The sequence below is a fragment of the Dromiciops gliroides genome, chromosome 6, assembly GCF_019393635.1.
Source record: "Dromiciops gliroides isolate mDroGli1 chromosome 6, mDroGli1.pri, whole genome shotgun sequence".
NCBI classification, from domain to species: domain Eukaryota; kingdom Metazoa; phylum Chordata; class Mammalia; order Microbiotheria; family Microbiotheriidae; genus Dromiciops; species Dromiciops gliroides.
Window position 1 is genome coordinate 67,515,681 of NC_057866.1, and position 23,565 is coordinate 67,539,245.

General features: G+C 34.4%; 1 protein-coding gene across 2 annotated transcripts in view; it reads right to left on the reverse strand.

Annotated features, from left to right (window-relative positions):
- STIM2 (stromal interaction molecule 2) overlaps positions 1–23,565 on the reverse strand; it is a 151,925-nt gene that overhangs the window by 21,790 nt on the left and 106,570 nt on the right. For both annotated transcript variants that reach the window (XM_043970950.1, XM_043970949.1), the window contains exons 4-7: positions 11,628–11,739; positions 8,401–8,516; positions 6,051–6,228; positions 2,301–2,478 (exon numbers count right to left, since the gene is read on the reverse strand). In XM_043970950.1, coding sequence (XP_043826885.1) covers positions 2,301–2,478; positions 6,051–6,228; positions 8,401–8,516; positions 11,628–11,739 — 584 coding nt within the window. The remainder of the gene's footprint in view (positions 1–2,300; positions 2,479–6,050; positions 6,229–8,400; positions 8,517–11,627; positions 11,740–23,565) is intronic.

The following is a 23,565-nucleotide window of genomic DNA, read 5'->3' on the forward strand; positions in this document are numbered from 1 at the left end:
ATCTTCTAAATAAGACAGCTATAGAATATTCCTTTTTCTCAGAAATGAAAAACACAAAGAATTGAGAAATACAAGGGGAGATACACTTGAGGCCGAGTGATGTAAACAGATCTATGAAAACAATACACATAATGCAAATGGAAAAAATGAAAAAGAAACTGAATGTCATATAATTATAATGAGCAAGCTTGGCCCTGAAGAAAAGCTGAAAAAATGTATCTCTCATCCCTCTTTGAAGAGGTGGAAGACTATGGATATAGAATACAACATATATTGTCAGACATGGTTAATATATTGGTTGGTTTGGCTAAATTGCTTTTTTTCTCTTTTACTAGGTATGGGCAGTACAGGGGATATATAAAAATCACTGCAATAAAAAACAAAAGATCAAAAACATAAAAAAAAGATTTGGTGAATGAACATTAGATTGCAAGAAAGCTTAGTTTTAATAAAGCTGATGGAACTGCTCAAAAAAATTAAAAAATGTATATTTAGTTTTAATAAAAGTTAATATAATAATTTTAATAAAAGGTAAGTATACAAAATGACAAAAATTATAAATGATTGCCTGCCTAATAGAAAATGTACTTTTGAGAAAATTCTTTAAAAATATAGAATCATAAAATACATATATATATATATATATACACACATATACATATACATACATATATCTATACACACACACACAATCGTTCTCAGCAATACAACGGTACAAGATAGTTCCAAAGGACTCATTATGGAAAATGCTCTCCAAATCCAGAAAAAAAAAAAAAAAGAACTGTGGAATATGGATGCATATTGAACCATACTATTTCTATTGGTTTTGGTTGTTGTTTTTCTTTCTTGAGGTTTTTCCTTTTTGCTCTGATTCTTGTAAGGGCTACGATTCTAGCTATACTGTCTAAAATATCTAATGAGTGGTTGCCAATAAATTATAAGCTTTAGCAAGAGTTAGACTTTTAAGCATTTATTAAGGAGAATAAGAATTTGGTAAAGAGAGAGAGAGAAAGGCCTAGATTCATCTATCTATTAAAGGGAGAGAGCATTTCTAGTTCCACTTTCCACCAGAGTCCTCAGGAAAGAGAGCGTGAGTCAGAGTACCAGACTCCCCCTTCTTCCTCCCACAAGCAAAACATCACTTCCTGACACCAAAGCCGCATGGTCCTGCCCTCAGAGACCTTCTCCTCATGGTGGAGCTTTCCTACAGTAAATCTCCAGCAGGTGGCATCATTCCATTCTTTCACAGCATGACTAATGCAGAAATATGTTTAATGTGATTGTACATATATAACCTATATCAGATTATTTGATGTCTTGGGGAGAGGTGAGGGAGGGAGAAAAATTTGAAACTTGAAATATTATAAAAAACAAATGTTGAAAACTATCTCTACATGTAACTGGAAAATAATAAAATACTTTTATAATTTAAAAAATATAGAATCATTATTAAGGAACATCTCATTGTTTCACAAACTTTTAATTTGTAAAAGAAAATATAACATGTGATTCTCTCTTTATCCTCCTATGGAGTTCCTGGCTTGAAAGGTTGGTGGAAACTTTAAAAATAAATAAAACACCTGGATTATTTGCTAATAATTTAAGTTGCAAAAATTTCTCCTTTCCTCGAGGCCTATTATGCAATGCCTAAACACCTACATTCACATGCAATTCTTTTGAGAGAAGGGATATGTTGAGATGAACAATCCTTAGATGTCATAAATTTTTTATAAAGCTAAATTGTGCAAAGTTGTGAATTTTTCTGTATGTAAACATGTTTATTTTAATTAAATACTTACAAAGCCAATTAAATTATTTTAGTGATGCTAAAACTTAAGGGCATATTACATCTACATCTTGATATGTAACTCAAGAACTGGTACATAGTAGAGACCTGTATTTTAGAGAAAATTTCCATATGGCCTATTTTAATGATTATCTCCTAAATATCAAAATAAATAAGTAAGTGAACAAACAAATAAATAAACTGGAGATAAATGAATGGAAATTCTAATTCTTTTCACCATGATTTGTAAGAAAAGAATCACCATCACAATGTTTCAGTAGAAGAGGATTTAAAAAGGTGAATGGATGAGCATGAGAGTGACTTTATGATACTTATTAGATATTGCTCCAAATAATAATTTGCCTCATTATTTATGCTGAGCTATATCCATCATTGGCAAATGTGTGGTGTCAGTATTTCTTTTATAAATACAAAATTATGTAAAAATATAGCAAAATCCAACAGGACAAAAATATATAATACATACATAGTTTAGAAAAGGGAAATTAAATACCTGTTCCAATTCCTGCTCTGCATATTGGCGTCTACTCAATTCACATTCAGCACCCTCCCGCAATTCTCTCAGTCGACAAGCCTCCTCCTTTGCATAATTGATTTCATCCATCATTTTGCGCTCTAAATTTTGCTTTTCCACAGCAACATTTCTATTTTCTTCTTGTGCCTTTTCAAGCCTTACAGCAGAATAAATAAAAAAGAAAAAAAAATTAAGCGTTCAAAATTTTATATTCTACTAAAGAATTAATCATAAGTTGCTAGCTAAACCTTCCAAAGGGAACTTACAGCACTTCTAACAAAATGTTAACTCATGATTATAAAAACAGCAGGAACCCTTCTAAGTTTAATTTGATTTCTTGAGCTGAAGGAGTACAAGTATGAAAATATTCTCTTAAACAAAAATAGCATATAAGACATTCACACATATCTAAATATAATTAAAATTAATGAAACCCCAAATTTTCTCCAAACTTTTATTATTTCTAATAATCCCTGAATGTTTTTTAATTTAATGGATATTTTGAAAATTACTTTTAAAATATATTAATAAATAGATGATATCCTAGGATAAAAAAATAAAACTTTTATAGAACCTAAGGTTTCATTTGAATTATTTAAAAGTACATGAATCCACTTCTGGAGGCAGAGCCAAGACAATGGAGTAGAGAGAGCACTCAGCTGATCTTGCCCAACATTCCCCTTCAAAAAACTTTAAAATAATGTCTCAAATCAAATTCTGGAGTGGCAGTCAACAAAATGTCAGAAGGAGAAATTCTTCCAGAGACAACTTAGAAGATTGGAGAGATCTGTGAAATTGATATTAAGGCTGACCCAGAGTCCATTTGGATTAAGCATCAGTGACAGGACTAGACGGTGGCAACAGAAGTAACAGTAGCTTCAGAAGCTCTCAAGCAAGAGACAGTATGGGGACCAGGCAACTAATCAGAAATAGATTACAGGGGAACCCTGTCCTAGCACTCCTAGCAGGACTGGACTCTGGCAACTCCACTGTCTGTATCTACTTCTGGGTCACAGTTCAAGGGCAGAAAGAACTTTTGGATAAGAGAAAGTGGGGGCCCTAAGGGGCAGTATAGTTTTTGGCCAGAAGGGATGAGGGACCCTGAGGAGTGATATCATCACTTCCAGTCAGTCCCAAGGGAGCTGGGCCCTGAGGAGCAGTATCAACTGCAATCCCAAGAAATCAGGAGCCCTTCCTGGATAAGTACCAGAGTATGGACCAGGAGAGTGGTACCTCTCCCTAGATCACACCACCTTGGAAACACCAAGCTCTGTAAATAGCAGCTCAGAAAAAAATTAATGCTTAAGATGATGCCCCTCCCACCCCTCAAGCTAGGAGCAGAGCCCAACTTTAACATAAAGTTCAAAATCAAGAAAGCAGATAGGGAAATGATGAAAACAATAACAATGAAAAAATAACCTGATTATTAAAAGCTACTATGGTGACATAAAAAGATCAAGACACAAACTCAGAAGAAGACAATGAAGTCAGAACAGCTACAAGTAAAACCTTAAAGAAAAAATGTAAAACTGACACAAGCCCAACAAGAAACCCTAGAAGAGCTAAAAAATTATTTTCAAAATCAAATAAGAGTAGTAGAGGGAAAATTAGGTAAAGAAATGAGAGAAAAGGAAAAACTATTAAAAGACAATCAACAACTTGGCAAAAGAAAAAAGATACTGGCAAAAGATAATGGAGAAGGGGCAGCTAGGTGGCACAGTGGATAGAGCAGTGGCCCTGGAGTCAGGAGTACCTGAGTTCAAAGCTGGCCTCAGACACTTAACACTTACTAGCTGTGTGACCCTGGGCAAGTCACTTAATCCCAATTGCCTCACTAAAAAAAAAAAAAAAGATAATGGAGAAAGTAATACCCTTTAAAAAACAGAACTGGTCAAATGTTAAAAGAAGTAACTCCTTAAAAAAGTAGAATTAGCCAAATGGAAAAACAGATTTTTTTAAAAAGCCCCTTAAGAAAAATAATTCCTTAAAAGTGAAAATTGAACAACTAGAAACTAATGATGCCATAAAATATAAGGGGAAAAAAACAGAAAATATGAAAAATCTTATAGAAAAACAACTGCAAATGAAAATAAAATAGATCAAAGGAAAGAATTTACTTTACAGAGCTAGAAAAAAATAATAAAATTCATCTGAAAGAAGAAAAGATCAAGAATATCAAAGCAATCAATGAAAAAAGGTGAAGGAAGATGGACTAGCAGCTCCATATTTCAAACTATATTTCAAAGTATTGATCATCAAAACAATCTGGCACTGGCTATGAAAAAGAAGGGTGGATCAGTGGAAAAGATTAGGCACAAAATACACAAATAGCAAATGACCATAGTAGTCTATTGTTTGAACCCAAAGATCCAAGCTTTTGGAGTAAGAACTCAACATCTGACAAAAATTTCTAGGAAAACTGGGAAGCAGTTTGGGAAAACTAGGTATAGATCAACATCTCACACTGTATACCAAAATTAGATCAAAATGAATAAATAATCTAGCCATAAAAGGTGAAATCATAAGTAAATCAGGTGACCACCAAAAAATGTAGCTGTCAGATCTATGGATAAGGGAACAGTTTATCTCCCAAACAAGAGATAGAGAGGACTACAGGAAATAAAAATGAATAATTTTGATTATATGAAATTAAAAGGCCTTTGCCCAAATAAAACTAATGCAACCAAAATTAAGAGGAAACAGGACACTGGGGAAAAATATTTACAGTGAATTTTTCTGATGAAGACCTTATTTCTCAAATATATAGGGAACTGAGTCAAGTTTATAGATAAAAGTCATTCCTCAGTTGATAAATGATCAGAGACTATGAAGAGGCATTTTTCAGAAGAAGAAATCAAAGCTATTAATAGCCACATGAAAAAAAATGCTCTAATTCATACTAATTAGAGAAATGCAAATTAAAACAACTTTGAGATACTACCTCATACCTATCAGATTGGCTAATATGACAGAAAAAGAAACTGAAAAATGCTGGAAGGCATGTGGAAAAATGGGGACACTAATGCACTACTGTTGGAGTTGTGAATTAGTTCAACCATTCAAGAGAACAATTTTGAACTGTGCCCAAAGGGCTAATATGACTGTGCATACCTTTTGGCCCAACAATACCACTAGTAGGTATGTATCCCAAAGAGATCAAAGAAAAGGTAAAAGGACCTAGCTGTACAAAAATATTTATAGCAGTTTGCTGTTTTTTGTTTTCTTTTCTTTTGTGGTGGTGGTGGCAAAGAATTGGAAATTGGGGGATGCTCATGAATTGGGGACCAGCTGAACAAGTTGTACTATATGATTGTGATGAAATACTATTGTGTTTTAAGAAATGATGAACAGGACAGTGTTAGAAAGACTTGGGAAGACTCATATGAACTTATGCAAAACTAAGTGAAAAGAACCAAGAGAACACTGCCCACAGAACAGCAATACTGTATGATGATCAACTGTGAAAGTTTTAGCTACTCTAATCAAGATAATGATCCAACATAATTCCAAAGAACCATATGATGAAAAATCCTATCTACTTCCACAGAGAGGGCTAATGAACTCTAAATGCAGACTGGCGCATTTTTTCAACTTCTTCTTTTAATTTTATTTTTGTCTGTTTTATTTTGTAACATGCCTAATGGGATAGCATTATATGACTCAACATATGGGGTTATTAATATCACCTTAAACAGCTTACAAGACTGTGTATCTTTTTCTCTTCCATACCTCTCTTGCAAATCCATTAGACTTTGCTCTGCAGTTTGTAGACTCTCTAAGTCTTTCATCATTTTTGCAACATGTTCTTTGGATGTCTTATTCTGAGTATAAGCAAACCAGCAGCCTCCAACCCCAATTACTATAGAAACTGTGAGCACAAAGTCCTTCATCCAGTTGTGAGGTGGGCCTAGGTAAATAATAAAATACGCACATGTAACATAAAAAGATTATAATTAGTTTATCTTTTAGAACAGCAGTTCATAGAAGAAATGACTTTGGAAAACCAAGATGTACCTAGATTCTAATAGTTTAAACTTAAATCCCTTAATAGAATTCAATCTACAGATCACATCAAAAGAACAAAAAATATTTATTCCGTCAGCTCCCGAATTGGGTTTTTTTATTTGTTTGTTTTAAAGTAGGGTAGAGCAGGGGGAAGCTAGGTGGCACAGTGGATAAAGCACTGGCCCTGAATTCAAGAGGACCTGAGTTCAAATCCGACCTCAGACGCTTGATACTACTTGGGCAAGTCACTTAACCCTCACTGCCCCGCAAAAAACAAACAAACAAATAAGTAAAGTAGGGTAGAGGATGGGCAGCAGCTAAAAGAATGATAAAAGTTGCGTTCCTCTTGGCTCCTCATATGGCCAAAAGAGATTGTAGCATGAAATCTCTCTGCACTAATAGGGGCAGAAAAATTGTATTTCCCTAGGCCTTTCAGTTATTTATCTAATAGATCTAACTGATCAACTATGTTCAGATTTCAAAGGAAAACAATAATTGGAATGGTCCATTGCTAAGTGAACATTTCCGTCCATTTTAAAACTAATTATATTGACACAGTGTTGTCAAAACATGAAGTAAAAATTATTTAAGTAACCCTCAAAATTTCATATATTTGCTCATTTTAGAACATATTCTTTCTAACCCTAATGTGAGTGTATAAAATCATTCACACGGGCAATAATTCTAAAATAAATTCTTATCTGGTTTCTTTATTAAAATGTTTGTTTCCATTTCATTACTTTTGAAATAAATTATCTTTATTATAATATTTTGTTCATAAAATTACCTTTCTATAAAGCCTGTTCCTTCAAAGTTCAGAATGCTGAGAAATTTTCTCTATCAGTTTTTGATCTTTCCCATTTTATTCCCATAGAGTATTCCCCAAAGAATAGAGTTCATTTAGAAAGGGGTCTTTTCTATGGCATGTTGGGTAGTGCAGTACTTCAGGACTGTCAGACATCCAGGGAAGTATGGTTTTCACTATTGGTTCACCTCTAGCACTTATCAATAAAACTACATTGTCTTTCTATATCATATCAGAGAAAATTGCTTTAGTAACTTGTTTTACCTAGCTAGGTTTTGTATTCATACCAAAATAAAGTCACTGACAAACCCATTCCACCCACCACATCAACAGTAATTTTTAGCAAGCACTGCAACACCAAAAAGGCACCAAAGGTGTGTGAAAACTATATTTGGGTAAATTATAACAAATCATGTTCTAATTTTCAAATTTTGCCATTATATGTTTTCATGTATTCTGCTTATTTGGGAGAAATTCCAATTACAACTTAATTTATAAATCACCTCCCCAAAAAATCCTTTCTTAAAATATGTAAATTTTAAGGATTTCCAAAAGCTTTCTGAAGTTTAAAAATAAAAAATACAATAACAGATTTATTTTAGAAAAAGCTACTTATATAAATACTAAGAAATGGTTGAGAAATAGACAAAACTCCTTTCAAAAATTTTCCATGCTGAGCCATAATCAGGCTGAAGAACTAGTAGGTAATAATTTTTAAAGCAACCACAAGAACAGCCTCTAAGAGAGAAGAATATAATGCCTTAATATTATCCCAAATATTGACAAGTGATAAGCAAATATCGTATCTTTAAATTAAATGAGATGGATTAATTACAAGCTGGTAACCAAAGAATCTGACTGTGCAGTAAATGCAGTCAAGATATCTTAATGACCACAATCCTCAAGTAGCAACCAATTATTTCACTGATTAAATTGTCTTATTCAAACTTTTTTTTTTCAATTACTGATCATTTCCCTAATGCTCAGATTTAAAAACAGGCAAAGATGCAGGCTAAGTATAAAAATTTAAGTAAGAGTACTATCAATCAATCATTTCTATAAATGACCAATTTTATAAATTTCAGGCTCTACTTCCAGCATGATAAAATTGTATAACATGTTACCCCAAGTCTCTAAAGTATAAACTAATTTCTCTTAGCCAATGACTAATTCTTCCTACATATTTCTATTTCTTGTTATTTCTTCCCTTGGATAATTGCTAGCCCTTTGGATTATCCTTTCCTTTCTTCGGTTCAAATGAATACTAACGTGTTAAAGGTCCAAATAAAACCACATCCAATGCCTTCAGTTGAAGCTTTTGCCTATGACTCCGATCAATTATTTTCAACTGAGAAATTACAAATGCAGGTTCAGGTCCCGCTATCCTGTTCATTAAAAAAAAAATATTGAAATGAGAACTCATTCATACAGATACACACATATGCATGGCATTTAATTACAGTTTATATATAATCTATTTGCAAAACTGAAGCAAAAATTATACCAAGTCACTAGATTATGATCAACAATTTACCAAAAGCTTTAATTTTTTTCATCTGTATCCTAAAATGGTAATTTAATTATATCTCCTATCATTATTATTCAGGTGCTTTATAATTTTCAAAGCATCTTACAATCACTGATAGCCAAATATTATTATTAGCATTTCAGATAAAGTGAAAAGCTTTAACTTGGGATCCACAAACCCAAAGGGTTTCTAGAAAAAGTTTAAGGGGTCAATGTACTTGGATGAGGAAAAAAATACATTTTTGTTTTTTCTACTTTCTGAATGATATTTAGCATTTCTTTTAATTGTTTAAAATATTATTGTAGGAAGGATTTAATAGGCTAAAATAGCCTGACAAAGGGCTCCATAATACAAAGGGGGAAAAAGGCTAAATAAAACCCTGGGAGTGAAGAGAAAGACATGAGAGATATGAAAGATGATGTGGCAGCTGAAAAGTCAAGATCTGGTAAGCAACAACATGGAAAGGGAGTAGAATGAGAGCAAGGAAGTGAGAATAATATAAAGGTTGCAAAGCTGGGAAATTAGAAAGATGCTGGTATCTAAAGAAATAGTAAAGTCTGGAAAAGGGGTAGGTTTTAGGGAATAATAGAGTTTTATTCTGGCCATATTCTTTTTGAGATATCTACTGGATATTCAGATTGAAATGTCCAACGGGCAGTTGGTGATGTGAAACTGTAGATCAGAAAATAATGATAGGGGAATTATCTGCATGGAGATAAGTAATCCTATGGAAGCTGATGAGATTACCAAATTAGTTTAGAGAGAAAAGATGTGGCCTCAGAGTTTGGGGAAACATCCACGGTTGGTGGGTTTGACATGAATGATGTTCCACCAAAGTAGACTGAGAAAACTTCCAGTGTTCCTCCACTGCAAATAATGCTAGATCCTGTTGTTAAATATATAGTTGTGATCACATTAAAGAAAAGTCTATCCATGCCTAAGGTTTTTAGGATTAATATAAACGAGAGCTTCATTGTCAAAGGATTTTTCTTTGTCAATGGATATAATTGTGCATTATTGTTTATACAATCAATTATGTTATTATTTTCCTAATGTTGAATCATCTATATATCCTTGGCACATATCCCATGTGGTTATAAGTGAATAATTTTTGTATATCACTATAGTCGCTTCACTAATGTTTAATTTAAAACTTTTTGCAAAGTATTTATTAGGCAAAGTGATATATAGTTCTCTTCCTCTCCCACTGGTTTGGTATCAGAACCACTTTTCTATCACAAAAAGGTCTGGCAAAGGATATGGGTTCAAATTCTGGTTCTACAACTTACTATTTGTATAACCTTGGATAAATGCTTTCATCTTTCTAAACCTGTTTCCTCAACTGTAAACTGAGAAGACTGGACTAGATAAACTCAAAAGTCTCTTCTTTCACTAATTCTATTATCCTATAATCGTAAAGTGGTTTGTTTCTTTATGGTCAAGAATAATTTTAGTGGTATAAATATTAACTGCTTTTCTATCAGAATTCATCTGCAAATCATTTTGGACCAAGTTTTGGGGATAGTTTAGTTATGTTATGCTGGATTTTCCTTTCTAAGACTGGGTTGCTTAATATGTCATTTCTTGCTTTGGTAATAAGGATATTTGACAGATTTGTCGATAGTCACATTTCATTTAAGAAATCAGTTTTGCTGGCATGTCTGCTTAGATTTTAGTACAATTTTATGAAGTCTGTTGTTATTCCCATAGATAAGATGGAAAGATGTGGGCTAGAAGAGAGTTCAATTAGGTAAATTCACAATTAGCTAAAGGGCTAGGTCTGAAGAGTAATTCATTAATGATTTTGGAAGTGGAATACTCCAAGGAACCATGTTTGGTCTTTTGAAGTATGACGTTTTTTCTCAGTAACTTAAACAAAGGCATGAATGGCAGGCTTATCAAATTTCCAAATGCTGCAAAGCTAGGTGGACAGATTGATATGGATAAGACAGAATATCCTAACAAAATCCTAACAAAGCGAGAATAATGGGGTGAAACCAACAATATGACATTTAATAATGATAAATGTAAAGATTTACCCAAGGATTTTAATCTCCTTCACAAGTACATGATGTGGAAGGTCTAGCTCAAGAGTAGTTTCCCTCTCTCAAAGATCTGGAGATTTTAGGAGACTCCAGCTCAATGGGCATCAACAGTGTCACATGGAAGTCAAGAAAGTGTAACACGAGGCTGCCGTAAGAGGAGTGTAGGGTCTATATCTAGGGGCAGAAAAGTCCCAGTGTCCTCTACCTTGGTCACAAAGACAATAACTAGAGGATTCTGTAAAGTTTAGAGAACATGTAAGAGGTGGTTTCAAACTTTAAATCCCTGAACCAGAGAAAATATTCTAATTTCATGCTTCTTTTGGAAATGAGTAAGAAGCCCACACGCTGAAAAGCCTCATTTCCTTCAAATGATCCTTATGTGGTAGATATTAAGGCAATAGAAGGCTCCTCACTGCCCTGTTCTCGACACTCTCCAGTTTATGAATGTACCTTCTAAAATGCTCTGTGTACCCAGCTACAGTTGCATCAAACATATATCATTCAGCACAAAGGGACTCAGAATTCAATAGTGATGATAATAGACCTGTCCCTTCTTACAATAGCTGTGGCCAACATAGGCTGGCATCTTGTACAAGGTGGAAAAAAAGTGAATGCTGCTTGTGACAAAGTCTGAGGGCCATGAGTGTGTTCCTCTCCTACCAGTATGTCATACACAGAGATATTCTTAATATGCAAACTGGGAGGCATCCGTGATTTTATCAATGAAATATCCACCTGAAATATCTATTAGTAGAAATGTATGATATCTCTTTAAAATACATCTCTGGAGAATTTGTTTTTTCACTTGAATCCACAGTAATCAAATAGTTTCCACAATGACAAAGACACTTCCAATATATCCTTCTTTACTAGGGAAAAAAATTATTAAAAAAAAAAAAGATAAAAAATAAAGAAGGAATCACCTGGGAAGGGTTGTTCCTTTGACATTGTTATCCCTAAAATTCTTCTCATACTGAGGAAGTTCGACAAATTCTATCAGCCACTGAAGGGTGTCTTCAAGTGTCCAATTGTGAACTAGAAGAAATAAAATAAAGGGTTCCTTTCAAACACATTTTCATTACAGAAGAAAAAAAATAAAATGACTATAAAGGAAAATAAAGTCATTAGGTTGCAACGTTCATTCAATTCAACCAACAATGAAGGGCTAAAGCATATTAGTACTCTAAGAGGGACGCAACAACCAGAAAATATAATTCCTGCCTCAGGAGGCTTACAATCTATAATGGCCAAGAAAAAAAACAAAACCTTCACGGTGCTTAAATGAATACATAGGTTTAAGAAAAGTCATTTATGCACGCTTCTGGAGGAGGGGAATAGAACCTCCCCAGTTACTGAAGAATTTCAGGAGATGAAGCATCAGATGGATTCTGACTGACAGAATGAGAGAGACGGAAAAGGAAGCTGTTCTACGCACCAATGATGGCTTAGAATTGAAACCAGGGAAAATAAATGTGGGAGAGAATTAGCTTATCTACAATGGACAAAGTAAATGATACTGTCTAGAGAAAAGCTAAACAGCGCAGTATATAATGGAATTAAAGATTCTGAATTTCACTGTGAGACTTTTGTATATTGTTTTTGTGAAAAAACATTGTAGAGGGTTTTGAGAAAGGGAGCGATGAAATGGAAGCAGTTTTAACAAATTCCTTTTGTTGCAGCATCAAGAATGAGAAAAAAATCTGCAAGTAAGGAAGTTCTGAGAACAGTGTTGCAGCCAATAATATTTGATTGAAGTACCAATTAATTCCATTGGAATGATTCAAGATGATGAAAGACAGCAATGTCCCATACAAATAATTGGATAAATATGGCAGAGGAGATTAAAGAAAGTTTTGATAATTCTTGTATCATGTGATTGAATGCAAAGTCTACTAGAAAAATTTGTAAACACAGAATGTCAAAGATGGAAGGAAATTCAGAAAGCATATAGACCAACAGCCTCATTTTACTGATAAGAAAGCTAAAGGCAAAAGAGTGAAATGATCTGCCTAAGGAAGACAGCTAATTTCAGTATTGTACATGCATAATTTTTATGCTCTTATTTTTAGAATATGAGAAATATAGTTAAGTAAGAGAAAGAGTGTTGAGAATCAACACTGTATCAAGGTTCAGATGAGTGAAACAGTAACATTTGCTAGCAAAATTCATTTCTGGCCATTTACTTTCCTCAAGTACTCTTTAAAGATACAGTATAAAGAACTTGCAGTATATAAGATATATCAGATTGTTTTCTGTCTTGGGGAAGGGGGAGGGAGGTAGAAAAATTTGGAACCCCAAATCTTATAAAAACAAATGGTAAAACTATCTTTAGTTGTAACTGGAAAATAATAAAATATTTTTAAGATAAAAAAATTAAAAATAAAAAAGAACATGCAAGTAAAAATAGGTCAGTATTGTTATAAATATACCTGTGACCCTGAGTAAGTCATTTAACCTCTTAATGTTCTACATAACTCTTTAATACTACAAATTAAATAATGTGCTCTTCTTCATTAGTAGAGGGTCTTCATTTGGCAGCTCCCTATATCAAGTAAATCACAGGTCCAGTATCTGTCTCTTGGCACCTGAGAGGCAAGATGCTGTAACAGAATCTACCAGTCAAAGAATCTGGGAAAAACCTGGTCTTAAATATGTTTTCTCATACACAGTTAATAGCTATGTTGTTATTAGCAAGGAATTCATTGATACAGAGTAATCTCAAATCAAGAAAATCCCTCTGCCAATTCAGCTTGGGTGAGTGGGGTGTGGGGGGGGGACGACCTAGCACTTTACTTTTCTCAAGTATTCTTTACAGACACAGCATAAGGAGATTATAAGTAAGAAATAGGTCTATATTAATATACTGTATATTAATAGAAATGCCATTTTATTTTTCAGATTCAACATGATATATAGAGATAGAGATAGAGATAGAGATAGAGATATAAGGTAAATCCAAAGCTGTGTGGGTTCCAATTTTTTATTGAAGTATTCTCTCAAGATTTAAACAATCTTCCCTCATGCAGCAAAGCCATAAATTAGGGTTATATACCTACAAGTGCTGTAGCAAATCTGTCAAATAAATAATGATATCAGCAAGAAATAGAGACAGCGGGTTCCTCTCACTCAATATATAAATTAGGATTAATCACTTTACTCCTGGCTTCTTCCTATTCAACAAGATCTTGTAGTGAGAGTTGCTCTATCTAGTAGCTAAGAAAGCTACATCAGTTTTGTTTTGCACACACTGATGCGCATTCTTATTCTCTCATATTCTCCCTCTCCCTCTCTCATATCCCCAATTTCCAACTAACTTGATCATCAAAATTATCTTAATTCCCAGAATCAGCATGTCAAATAATGCGAAAGATTACGTGTTTTCCAAAATACTAATACTTCTAAATGATCCAACCAGACTATTTTAATAGTTTCTAATGGTATATCTTCCTTGGTGATGTTTAATTTTTTAAAAAAGCCTAATAGGTTGATCTTTGCCACTTTGCTATTCCATTCATCTTGTACTTCAATGAGATGCAAAAGAAAACCATTTATTTCACTTCTTATTGCCCTTACCAACTCACTCAATGGTTTTCACTGATGATGGTCAATGATACATCTCACCTAATTAATTGATGACAGTCCCCCAGAGAAACCTGTTTCTAGGTAGCTACTGTACAGTGTGCAGGAAGAAGTCAAAGTCCCCCTGGATTCTGCCCTGGTCAGGTCACAGTGGAAATTAACTGTATTCTAGTTTTAGGCAGACAAATAACTTGGAAAGTATCTATAATAAGGTGATTATGACGGTTCTTTAAAGAATCTGTGTTCTTATTAATACAAATACTCCTTTCAAAAATGCAGACTGTATCCCAAAGAATCCTGTGACACTCTTGTCCATGTTCACCCATCAATCCTCCATCGTGGATTAACTCAATGTGCTAGGACCTTTCTTTCCCTTGGAATTCTTGACACCATATATATACCAGTAAAGCCCATTGGGAGTACACTGATCATTCTTTGATCTTGCTATAGTACCCACACATCTCGTATTTTTTTGATGATGCATCTCTGATATTATCCTAAATGCCATTTCTCCTGGGTAATTTATTCACTGGTAACATTCAAGTCTTTGCACAGCAACTATGGCTAACCCAAAACACTAATTCTTTGGAGACTGAGGTACCCCATGGTGCACAACCATAGTCCTTCTACCAATGCAGGCTAGCATATTCTCTGTAATTTAGAGTATTAAAGAGTTAATAGAGCATTAAGAGATGAACTGACTTACCCAAGTTCACACAGTCTGTATGCATCAGAGCTGAGACTTTAAGCTAGGCCTTTCTGGCTCTGAAGCCAATGCTGTGTTTTTGTGTGTGGGTGTATACATATACACAAACACATTTATACACACATAACTATATACACATGCTTATTACATAATGCACATATGTAATGTTTGTGTTACACATATACCTGACAATATACATATGTGAATGTGTATGTATCTACATGACTTTCTATTCAACTGCATACCAGATTCTGAATATTCTTCATTCCAGTGGGGTTTTTTCCCCACGTGGAAAAGTAAAACTCAATTGTGTCGAGTGACTATGGATTTCAGAAAGCTTCAAGTAACAGTAGTGCATCAAACACAATACAGGAATATCTTGAGGAATGAAACATCTACAGGGAATTCCTCATATTACTAGAGATCCTCCATGACAGTCTCAAGTATTAGACATTTTGATTCCTTTTTTGTTGCTTTAAATTATCATTATTTCCAAATATATTTCTATTGCTCCCCTACCCAATTAGCCATACTTTCTAAAAAAGATTTTGAAAGACTGGGAAGAAAAAAGCAGTTTGACAAAACTAACCAACCCATAATTCTGAGAGTATATCCAGTATTTCCCATTCGTAGTCTTTCATCTTTGATAAGAAGGGAGGTACATTTTCTCATCTCTGGAGTCAAGCTTGGTCACTATAGTGTTCAGTTTCATGTTTTTTCTTCTTTTTTTTTTTTTTACATTGTTGTAGTCATTATGTATGTTGTTTTCCTGGTTCTACTTCTTTTATTTTGTATCAGTTCAGGAAAGCTCCAAATTCCTTATATTTATTATTTCTTAACAATGAGGTAAATTCATGCAAATTCTAGTATATTCCAGTAAATTCATGTGCCATACTTTAATTACACATTCTCCAAACAATGGAAATATATTTTGTTTTTAGTTGTTTGCTATGACAAAAAAAGTGCTGCTATGAATATTTTGGAGTTCAGGGCTCCTTTCTTTTCAATCTTTGACTTCCTTGGAATGTACACTTGGCAGTAGAATCTTTGGATCAAAGGATATGGAAAATTGGGGCAGGGATTTCCAGCATTATTCTAAATTGCTTTCTAGAAAGTTCAGACCAGTTCATAGCTCCACCATTAAAGTATAAATGTGCATCACTTCTGAGGTCCTTCCAATACCATACAGTAGACTTCTGTTAGTCAGGGGTACGAACGTTTGTCATACAGCCTAAATTTTTCCAATGTATTTTATATGCTTAACTATCCACAAGTCAAATTCTTGAATTAATAAAACACAGACTGATATTTACTGGTGAGCTCACAAGCAGTAGAGAAGAAATTAATACAATAATTAAAGCCAGGGCTTCAATTGTTTCGGGTAGATGAAGGATGCTTTCCCATTATAACTCTATGATACAAAAGATAAAAATATTAATAAACTCCAGAACGCCCTGCCCACTGCAGCACAAAGTACAGGAGAAGAGAAGGAGCATGGGATTGGAAGCTGGAGGCCCTTGACTTTTGTCACTTACTTCTGGGACCTTGGGCAAGCCTGGGACTCACTTTCCTCATCAATGAAGGGGTTGGACTAGGCCAACCTAAAGGTCCCTAACAGTTCTAAATCTATGATCTTAACCTCTTAACCACAGGAGGTTAAGTGATTTGCCCAATAACACACTAGTAATAAATAACAAAGCTGGGGTTCAAAAACAGGTCTTCTGACTACAAACCTAAAATTCTTTCCCCTGCTATGTTATTTAGATACATGTCCTACCTTTCCTTATTAAACATGTGAAGTCCCTGAGGACAGGGATAGTGTTCTTATAATTACTTAATTGAGCAAATATATGTATGTATGTATGTATATGTGTATGATGAGATATTTTTTAAAGTATCTATTTAAAAGATATGCCAAGATACTTTTTTTAAAAATTGAAATGACCACCACCACCTCCTCCTTTTAATAGAATGCACTGCCTGAGAGAAAAAGGCCTTTGAAAAAGCCGTTATTAAGAGAAAACACATATTCTTTAGCTTGGAGAGTATTTTAGGGAGTATTTTAACTGCACTGTTATAGTGACCATGCAAAATTTCTAGTATCCCTGATTTCAGTTTGTAACATTTCATTAAATCTTACCATGCCTAGATCTCAGAGATCAATAGAGTGATTGTCCATGATTCCAGAAGAATGATAAAGAAACATATTCTCTTCTTCCTGACACAGGTGACTGATTCAGGGTGCAGAATGAGTCATACATATTTTTTAAAGGACTAATCATATTAATTTGTTTTGTTTCACTGATGCAGATTTATCAAAAAGGTTTTGTTCTCTTTTTCCAAAGAGGTGGAGGGGTGAGAGGAAGAGAAAACAAATTTCTGTTAATTAAAAAAAAGACACTTTGAAAACAGAGAGCTTGAAAGGGGTGCTACAGATATGTAATGTTGGATGCACTTTCAGATGAAGTCACTGTGTTATTAGTTTTGTTAGTTATTCTTTGTTACAAGAGAGCTCACATAGAGTTGGGGGTAATCTAGAAATGATTGTAATATAAAACAAAAGTTGTCAATAAACAGGTTTTTTAAAAGAGATCAAAGAAAGAAAAGAACTCATATATACAGAAACATTTACTGCAGCTCTTTTCATAGCAGTCAACACTAGAAACTTGAGTGTCCACCTTCTGGGGGAATAACTAAACAAATTATAGTATATGATTATGATAGAATATTATTGCACCCCAAAATGACAAATTAGATAGTTTTCAGAAGAAACTGGGAAGATCTCTATGAACTAGCACAAAGTGAAATAAACAGAAGTAGGAGAACAATTTACACATCAACAAAAACATTTTTTTAAAAAAAGCCAATGTGAAAGATTTTACCACTGATCAATGTAATGACAAATCTCAAGTCCCAAGGAATGAAGATGAAACATACGACCCAGCATCTATCTGCCACTGAGGTGATGAATTTAAAATGTAGAATGAGACATCTATTGTTGGATATGGTCAATGTAAGATTTGTTTTGCTGGACTATGCATATTTATTAAGAAAGTTTTCTTTTTCATCTTGTTTTTTAATTGTTTGGTGTGGGGCAAGGGAAAAACTGAGGGAGGAAGAGATAAAAAGGCAAAAATAAAAAATTTTCAAGTTTCCCATGATTCTCTGAATCAGTCTTCATTCATTACAGCGTGTCAATATCAAGGATTCCGAGATTAATAAATACACTCTATTTAGTCTGACTGGGGCATTTTCTTGTTATAAAGAAACTAAGTAAAAGGGCAATGATAATTTAGTAACTTTTCCTATAAAGATGGCTCTTCCTCCTTTTCACATTATATCCCTTGATACTTTCATGATCATAAAGGTAGGTAAATATTTCTATGATTCTATGAAGTATCGCTTGGCAATGCATAAACCTATATGGTAATGTGATAATATTGTGGAATAAACTATAATGGTACAGCCCAGACATGAACTTTTATTCTCTCTACGGTTATTTAGGACTTATTTTATTTCTGCAATATTTCTTTTACACATAGTTATTTAAATTCTACAGTGTATTGGTGGGTTAATTTCAAAACTTTCAATGAATACTGCTGCTAACAAAAGGAATTTCTCTTCCTGTCTTTAATACCTGGGTTTAGAGCACAAAATAGAAAAATACTAATGATATTTATGGATTTACTTTACACTGTGCATATTTACTGAAGCTTTAAGTTATCTCAAGTTTTCATCAATTCTCAAGAGCTCTTGGTATAAACCATGATATCATCTGCAAACAAAGATTATTTTAGTTACTCTTTACTAATGTTTGTTCTCTCGATTTAAAAAATTATCTTATTGCCATAGTAACTTTTACTAATAACATGTCAAATAACAGTAAAGACAGTAGATAACTGTTTTACCTGATTTTATTGAAAAGCTTCTATCGTTTCTTTTGTTACAAATAATTTAAGCTTGTGATTTTATTTGTCTTCTGTTGTTTTTTTTTTACCATTGTCATTTCCCATTATCTCACCATCACTATTCAACTCTCCACTGTAAAAACAAAACTAATGAAACAAAATGAACCAATATATGAAAGGAAGAAGGCACCTTTCATCATCTGATTCTCAAGACTGGTCATTACAATTAAAGGAATTCTGTTGTCTTTCAATATTATTTTTGGTTATATTACTGCAGTCATTCTGAATACTGTTCCGGTAAAAAGCACTAATTTAAATCTTGCTTTTAAAATCAAATTGCCTTCCAAATTTTCAAGCGATTCTTGCCAAATATAGAGTCACCTTCAATCAATAAACCAGCATTATTAAATTTCTACTGTATATCAGGTGGTGTTGTTAGATGTTAAAAATAGAAAGCCAAAAGTCAGGAGCTTACAGTCAGAGAGGGGAGACATATACAGACATCTCTCTCTCTCTCTCTCTCTCTCTCTCTCTCTCTCTCTCTCTCTCTCTCTCTCTCTCTCTCTCTCTCTCTCCCCCCCTCCGTCCGTCTGAATGTCTGTCTCTCTCTGTCTCTCTCACTCTCACTCACTCACTCACTCACTCACTCACTCACTCACTCACTCACTCACTCACTCACTCACACACACACACTACATACAAAGCAAACAAGACAACCAGGGGCATGGGCAGGAAGCACAAACAGCCTAGCAACTGGGAGGATCAGGAAAGGCCTCAAGGAGAAGGAAACACTTGGCCTGAGTCTTGAAGGAAACCAAGGATTCCAAGAAGAGGCAGTAAGAAGGGAGAGCATTCCATGTATGAGAAACTACCAGAACAAAGGTAATGAAATGGGAGGTGCAATACTGTGTTTAATAATACCAAATAGATCAGAATAGCTGCATTGTAGAGAAAGGTCTAATGTGTAAGAAGGATGCAAAGATAGAAAAGGCCTGGTTGTAAAAAACTTTAAAAGTCAAATAGAAGATTTTGTCTATTTTTCTACTGAATTGGGGGTAAATATTTGATATAACATGGCAAATACAACAAGTACAATATGGTCTAAACTGTGATTTAAGAAAATTATTTTGATAATTACATATAGGACAGATGAAGAGTAGGGAGAGACTTGAGATAGGGAGACAATTTAGAAGGTTGCTTCAATAGTCAATGTACAAGGGGGCAGTTAGGTGGCACAGTGGATAAAGCACCGGCCCTGGATTCAGGAGGACCTGAGTTCAAATCCAGCCTCAGACATGTGACAGGTGACAGTTACTTGCTGTGTGACCCTGGGAAAGTCACTTAACCCTCATTGCTACCCCCCCCCCAAAAAATGTCAGGGTACAAGGTGATGATGGCCTGTATTAGGATGGTAGTTCTGTGAATAAAGAGAAGGGTATGTATTCAAGAGAAGTTATGGGAACAGAAATGACAAAATAGGGTAATTTTGTGAGATCAGAATGAGGACTTGAGAATGACACCAAGGTTGTGAAACTGGGTTATGGAAAACATGACAGTGCCCTCAATAGCAATAAAGAAGTTTAGAAAAGGGGTGGCTAGATGGCACTGCAGTAGATAGAGTATCAGCCCAGGATTCAGGAGGACCTGAGTTCAAATCCGGCCTCAGATACTTGACACTTACTAGCTGTGTGACCCTGGGCAAGTCACTTAACCCCCATTGCCCCGCCAAAAGGGGGCAGGGGGAGAAGTTTAGATGGGGCATAGAGAAAATGTAGTTCAAAATTTAACTGATAAGTCTTCCCTCCTTCATGACCACAGCTGAGAAGATAAGAGAACTAGATATAAAATGTGATAATCATGTGCACAGAGATGATAAATGAACCTATGGGGCCTGCTATAGTTACTAGGGTAAAGTATAGGGAGAAAAAAAAAAAGGCCCAGGAAAGAGCCTAGAAGTAAACCCACAGTTAGTTGGCAGACATGGACGATGACCCAGAAAAGGAAAACTGAGGTGTGGTCGTACAGTCTGGAGGAGAACCAAGAGAGAAGGGAGGTCAGAAAATAACTCAGAGGGAAGAATATATTCAGGACAGGTGGGTGGTAGTCAGCAGCATCAAAAGCTGCAGAAAAGTCAAAAAAGTTGAGGGATGAGAAAAAGCAATTAAAACATTGTACTTTGTGGTTCCTAAGCTTATCAACACTGGACTCTTCTGGTCAAAGGATCATGATTCTTTCTCATCAGTGTTTGCTGAATGACTGACCTAGTCAGCTAGACCTAAAGTCAAATCCTACTTCATACACTTACTACTAGTATAACCCTTAACCTGTTTGCCTCAGTTTCCTGCTCTCTAAAATGGGAAGAGTAATTGCACCTATATCTTAGAGGAATGTTGTGAGGATAAAATGAGACATCTGTAGAGTGCTCTGTAAACCTTAAAGCACTGGGTAAATACTAGCTGTTGGCCCATTTCACTATCCTAACTGTAAATCAGTTTCAATTGATTACTGCCTTATAATATAGTTTGAAATTATACAGAGATGTTATACCTTCTTTCACAGCTTATTTCATTACTTCCCTTTGGAAAAAGGAACCTAGAAAGTTTTCTTCCTCCAAATAAAATTTTTGGTCTGCTTGGCTTTAACATACACACTTAACTGAACCCCTGAATACATGAAGTAAGCCACAGGAAAAATAAAATATGTATCTGAAAAAATTATGATGAAAGAAATGCAATACATCATAAATTATATGTAGAATTCTAGATTCAAATTTTGGAAAAATACAAATATTTTACCATGAAGTATTTATTTGGCAAGTGCTATTGATAACCAAAAGAAAAAAAAAACCTTCAGAAAATCTTTGCCCCATCTCTTCAAAGTTATATATACCAATATTTTCTCTACATAGTTCTTCATTGGTTGTTTAGCAAAGTGCCTAATTGTCAAACTTGGGGGTTTGGGGTGGGTTGGGGGGGGGGTGCTATGAGGGTTAAGTGACTTGCCCAGGGTCACACAGCTAGTAAGTGTCAAGTGTCTGAGGTCATATTTGAACTCGGGTCCTCCTGAATCCAGGGCCAGTGCTTTATCCAGTGTGCCACCTAGCTTCCCCCAATTGTCAGACTTAAAGATGTTATTTATTCCTCTCTTACAAAAAAAGACAAATGTCTCAAATTTGCTGAGCTTTTCTGCGATGACAAATTGATGTCAGTGGTAAACTAACTAGCAAAGTAAAAACCAAACGCATTTCATCTGACTCTTCAAGATCAGTCAGTCAATAAATATTTATTGGGCACCTACTATATACCAGGTGTTGGTAAAGGTGACTTTAAAACGTTTTTTGTTTTTATAAATGCCCCAACATGCACTTCGTCCTCTACCCACAACACTTGAGAACAAAAAACAAAAAAGAGGTTAAAAAAAGTAGCTCAGGAAAACTAACCAATAATTGATCAAGTACAATACTATATGCAGTATTCTAAATTCATAAACACATACAAAAAAAGAAAAAAAGAAGAAAAAAGGGAAGTGCATTCTCATCTGTCTTCTTCAGGGTGAAAGAAATGATTAATAACCAATTAATAACCAATGACTTGGAGAAATCCAGTTACCTCTTCTTCTGAAGTCCTGATTTTAGACAAAAGTCTCTTGGACAGAGTGTCCAAGGGTGACATCATTAAACAGCTACTCTTTGGAAGGGCATGTGTAGATAGATAGATAGATAGATAGATAGATAGATAGATAGATAGATAGATAGATAGATAGATAAAAACTGAGCCTCCTGCCAGGATTGTCTTTGGTCTGAGACAGACAGCAAAATCAAATGGCCATCCTTTTATTAATAACAAGCTGGCCTTATTAATAAAATGGTTAAATTACCCAGAAAAATGTATTTCCCCTAGTTTTATAAATAACTCATTTAGAGTTTGATTGGTATAGTACTAAATTCATAGATTAATTTAAGTAGTTATTTTTATTATCTGACTCAACCATGAACATCATACATCTCTACAAGTACTTACATCTTCTTTTATTTCTACAAAGTAGGGGGTTCTTAATCTGGGGTACACAAATAATTTTTTTAAATATTTTGAAAACTGTCCCTAATATAACTGGTTTCTTTTGTAATCCTGTGCATTTTATTTAATGCATTTAAAAACATTATTCTACAGAAGGGCCCACATGGTTCACCAGACTGCGAAAGTGGTCCACACTCCCACAAATTTAGATATTTTATAATTGTTTTCCGTGGAATTCTCTGGTGTTTCTTCTAGATTTCTGTTAGTATCATAGAGAAATGTTAAAAGGTTTTATGATTTTATCCTGCTACTTTACTAAAGCTATTGAAGGCTTTTTTTGGTTTCTTCTCTGATTTCTTCTCAATTCCCTGAGATTTCTAAAAAAAAAATCATCATTTGTACAGTAATCCCTTCCACATATTGGGGGTTAGGAGCACAGCATCCCTGTGATCTGGAAAATCCATGTAAAACTTTTTGGCCCTCCCTTTGTACCAGCGAAGAAATCTGATTTTTTTCTTCTTTTATGGGGTGTTTTCATGAATGTATGTATGTGTGTGTGTATATATATATATGTATGTATATGTATATGTGTGTGTGTATGTATGTATATATGTATAATGCATTTCTGAGCTTCTAAATTTTCTCTGTCACC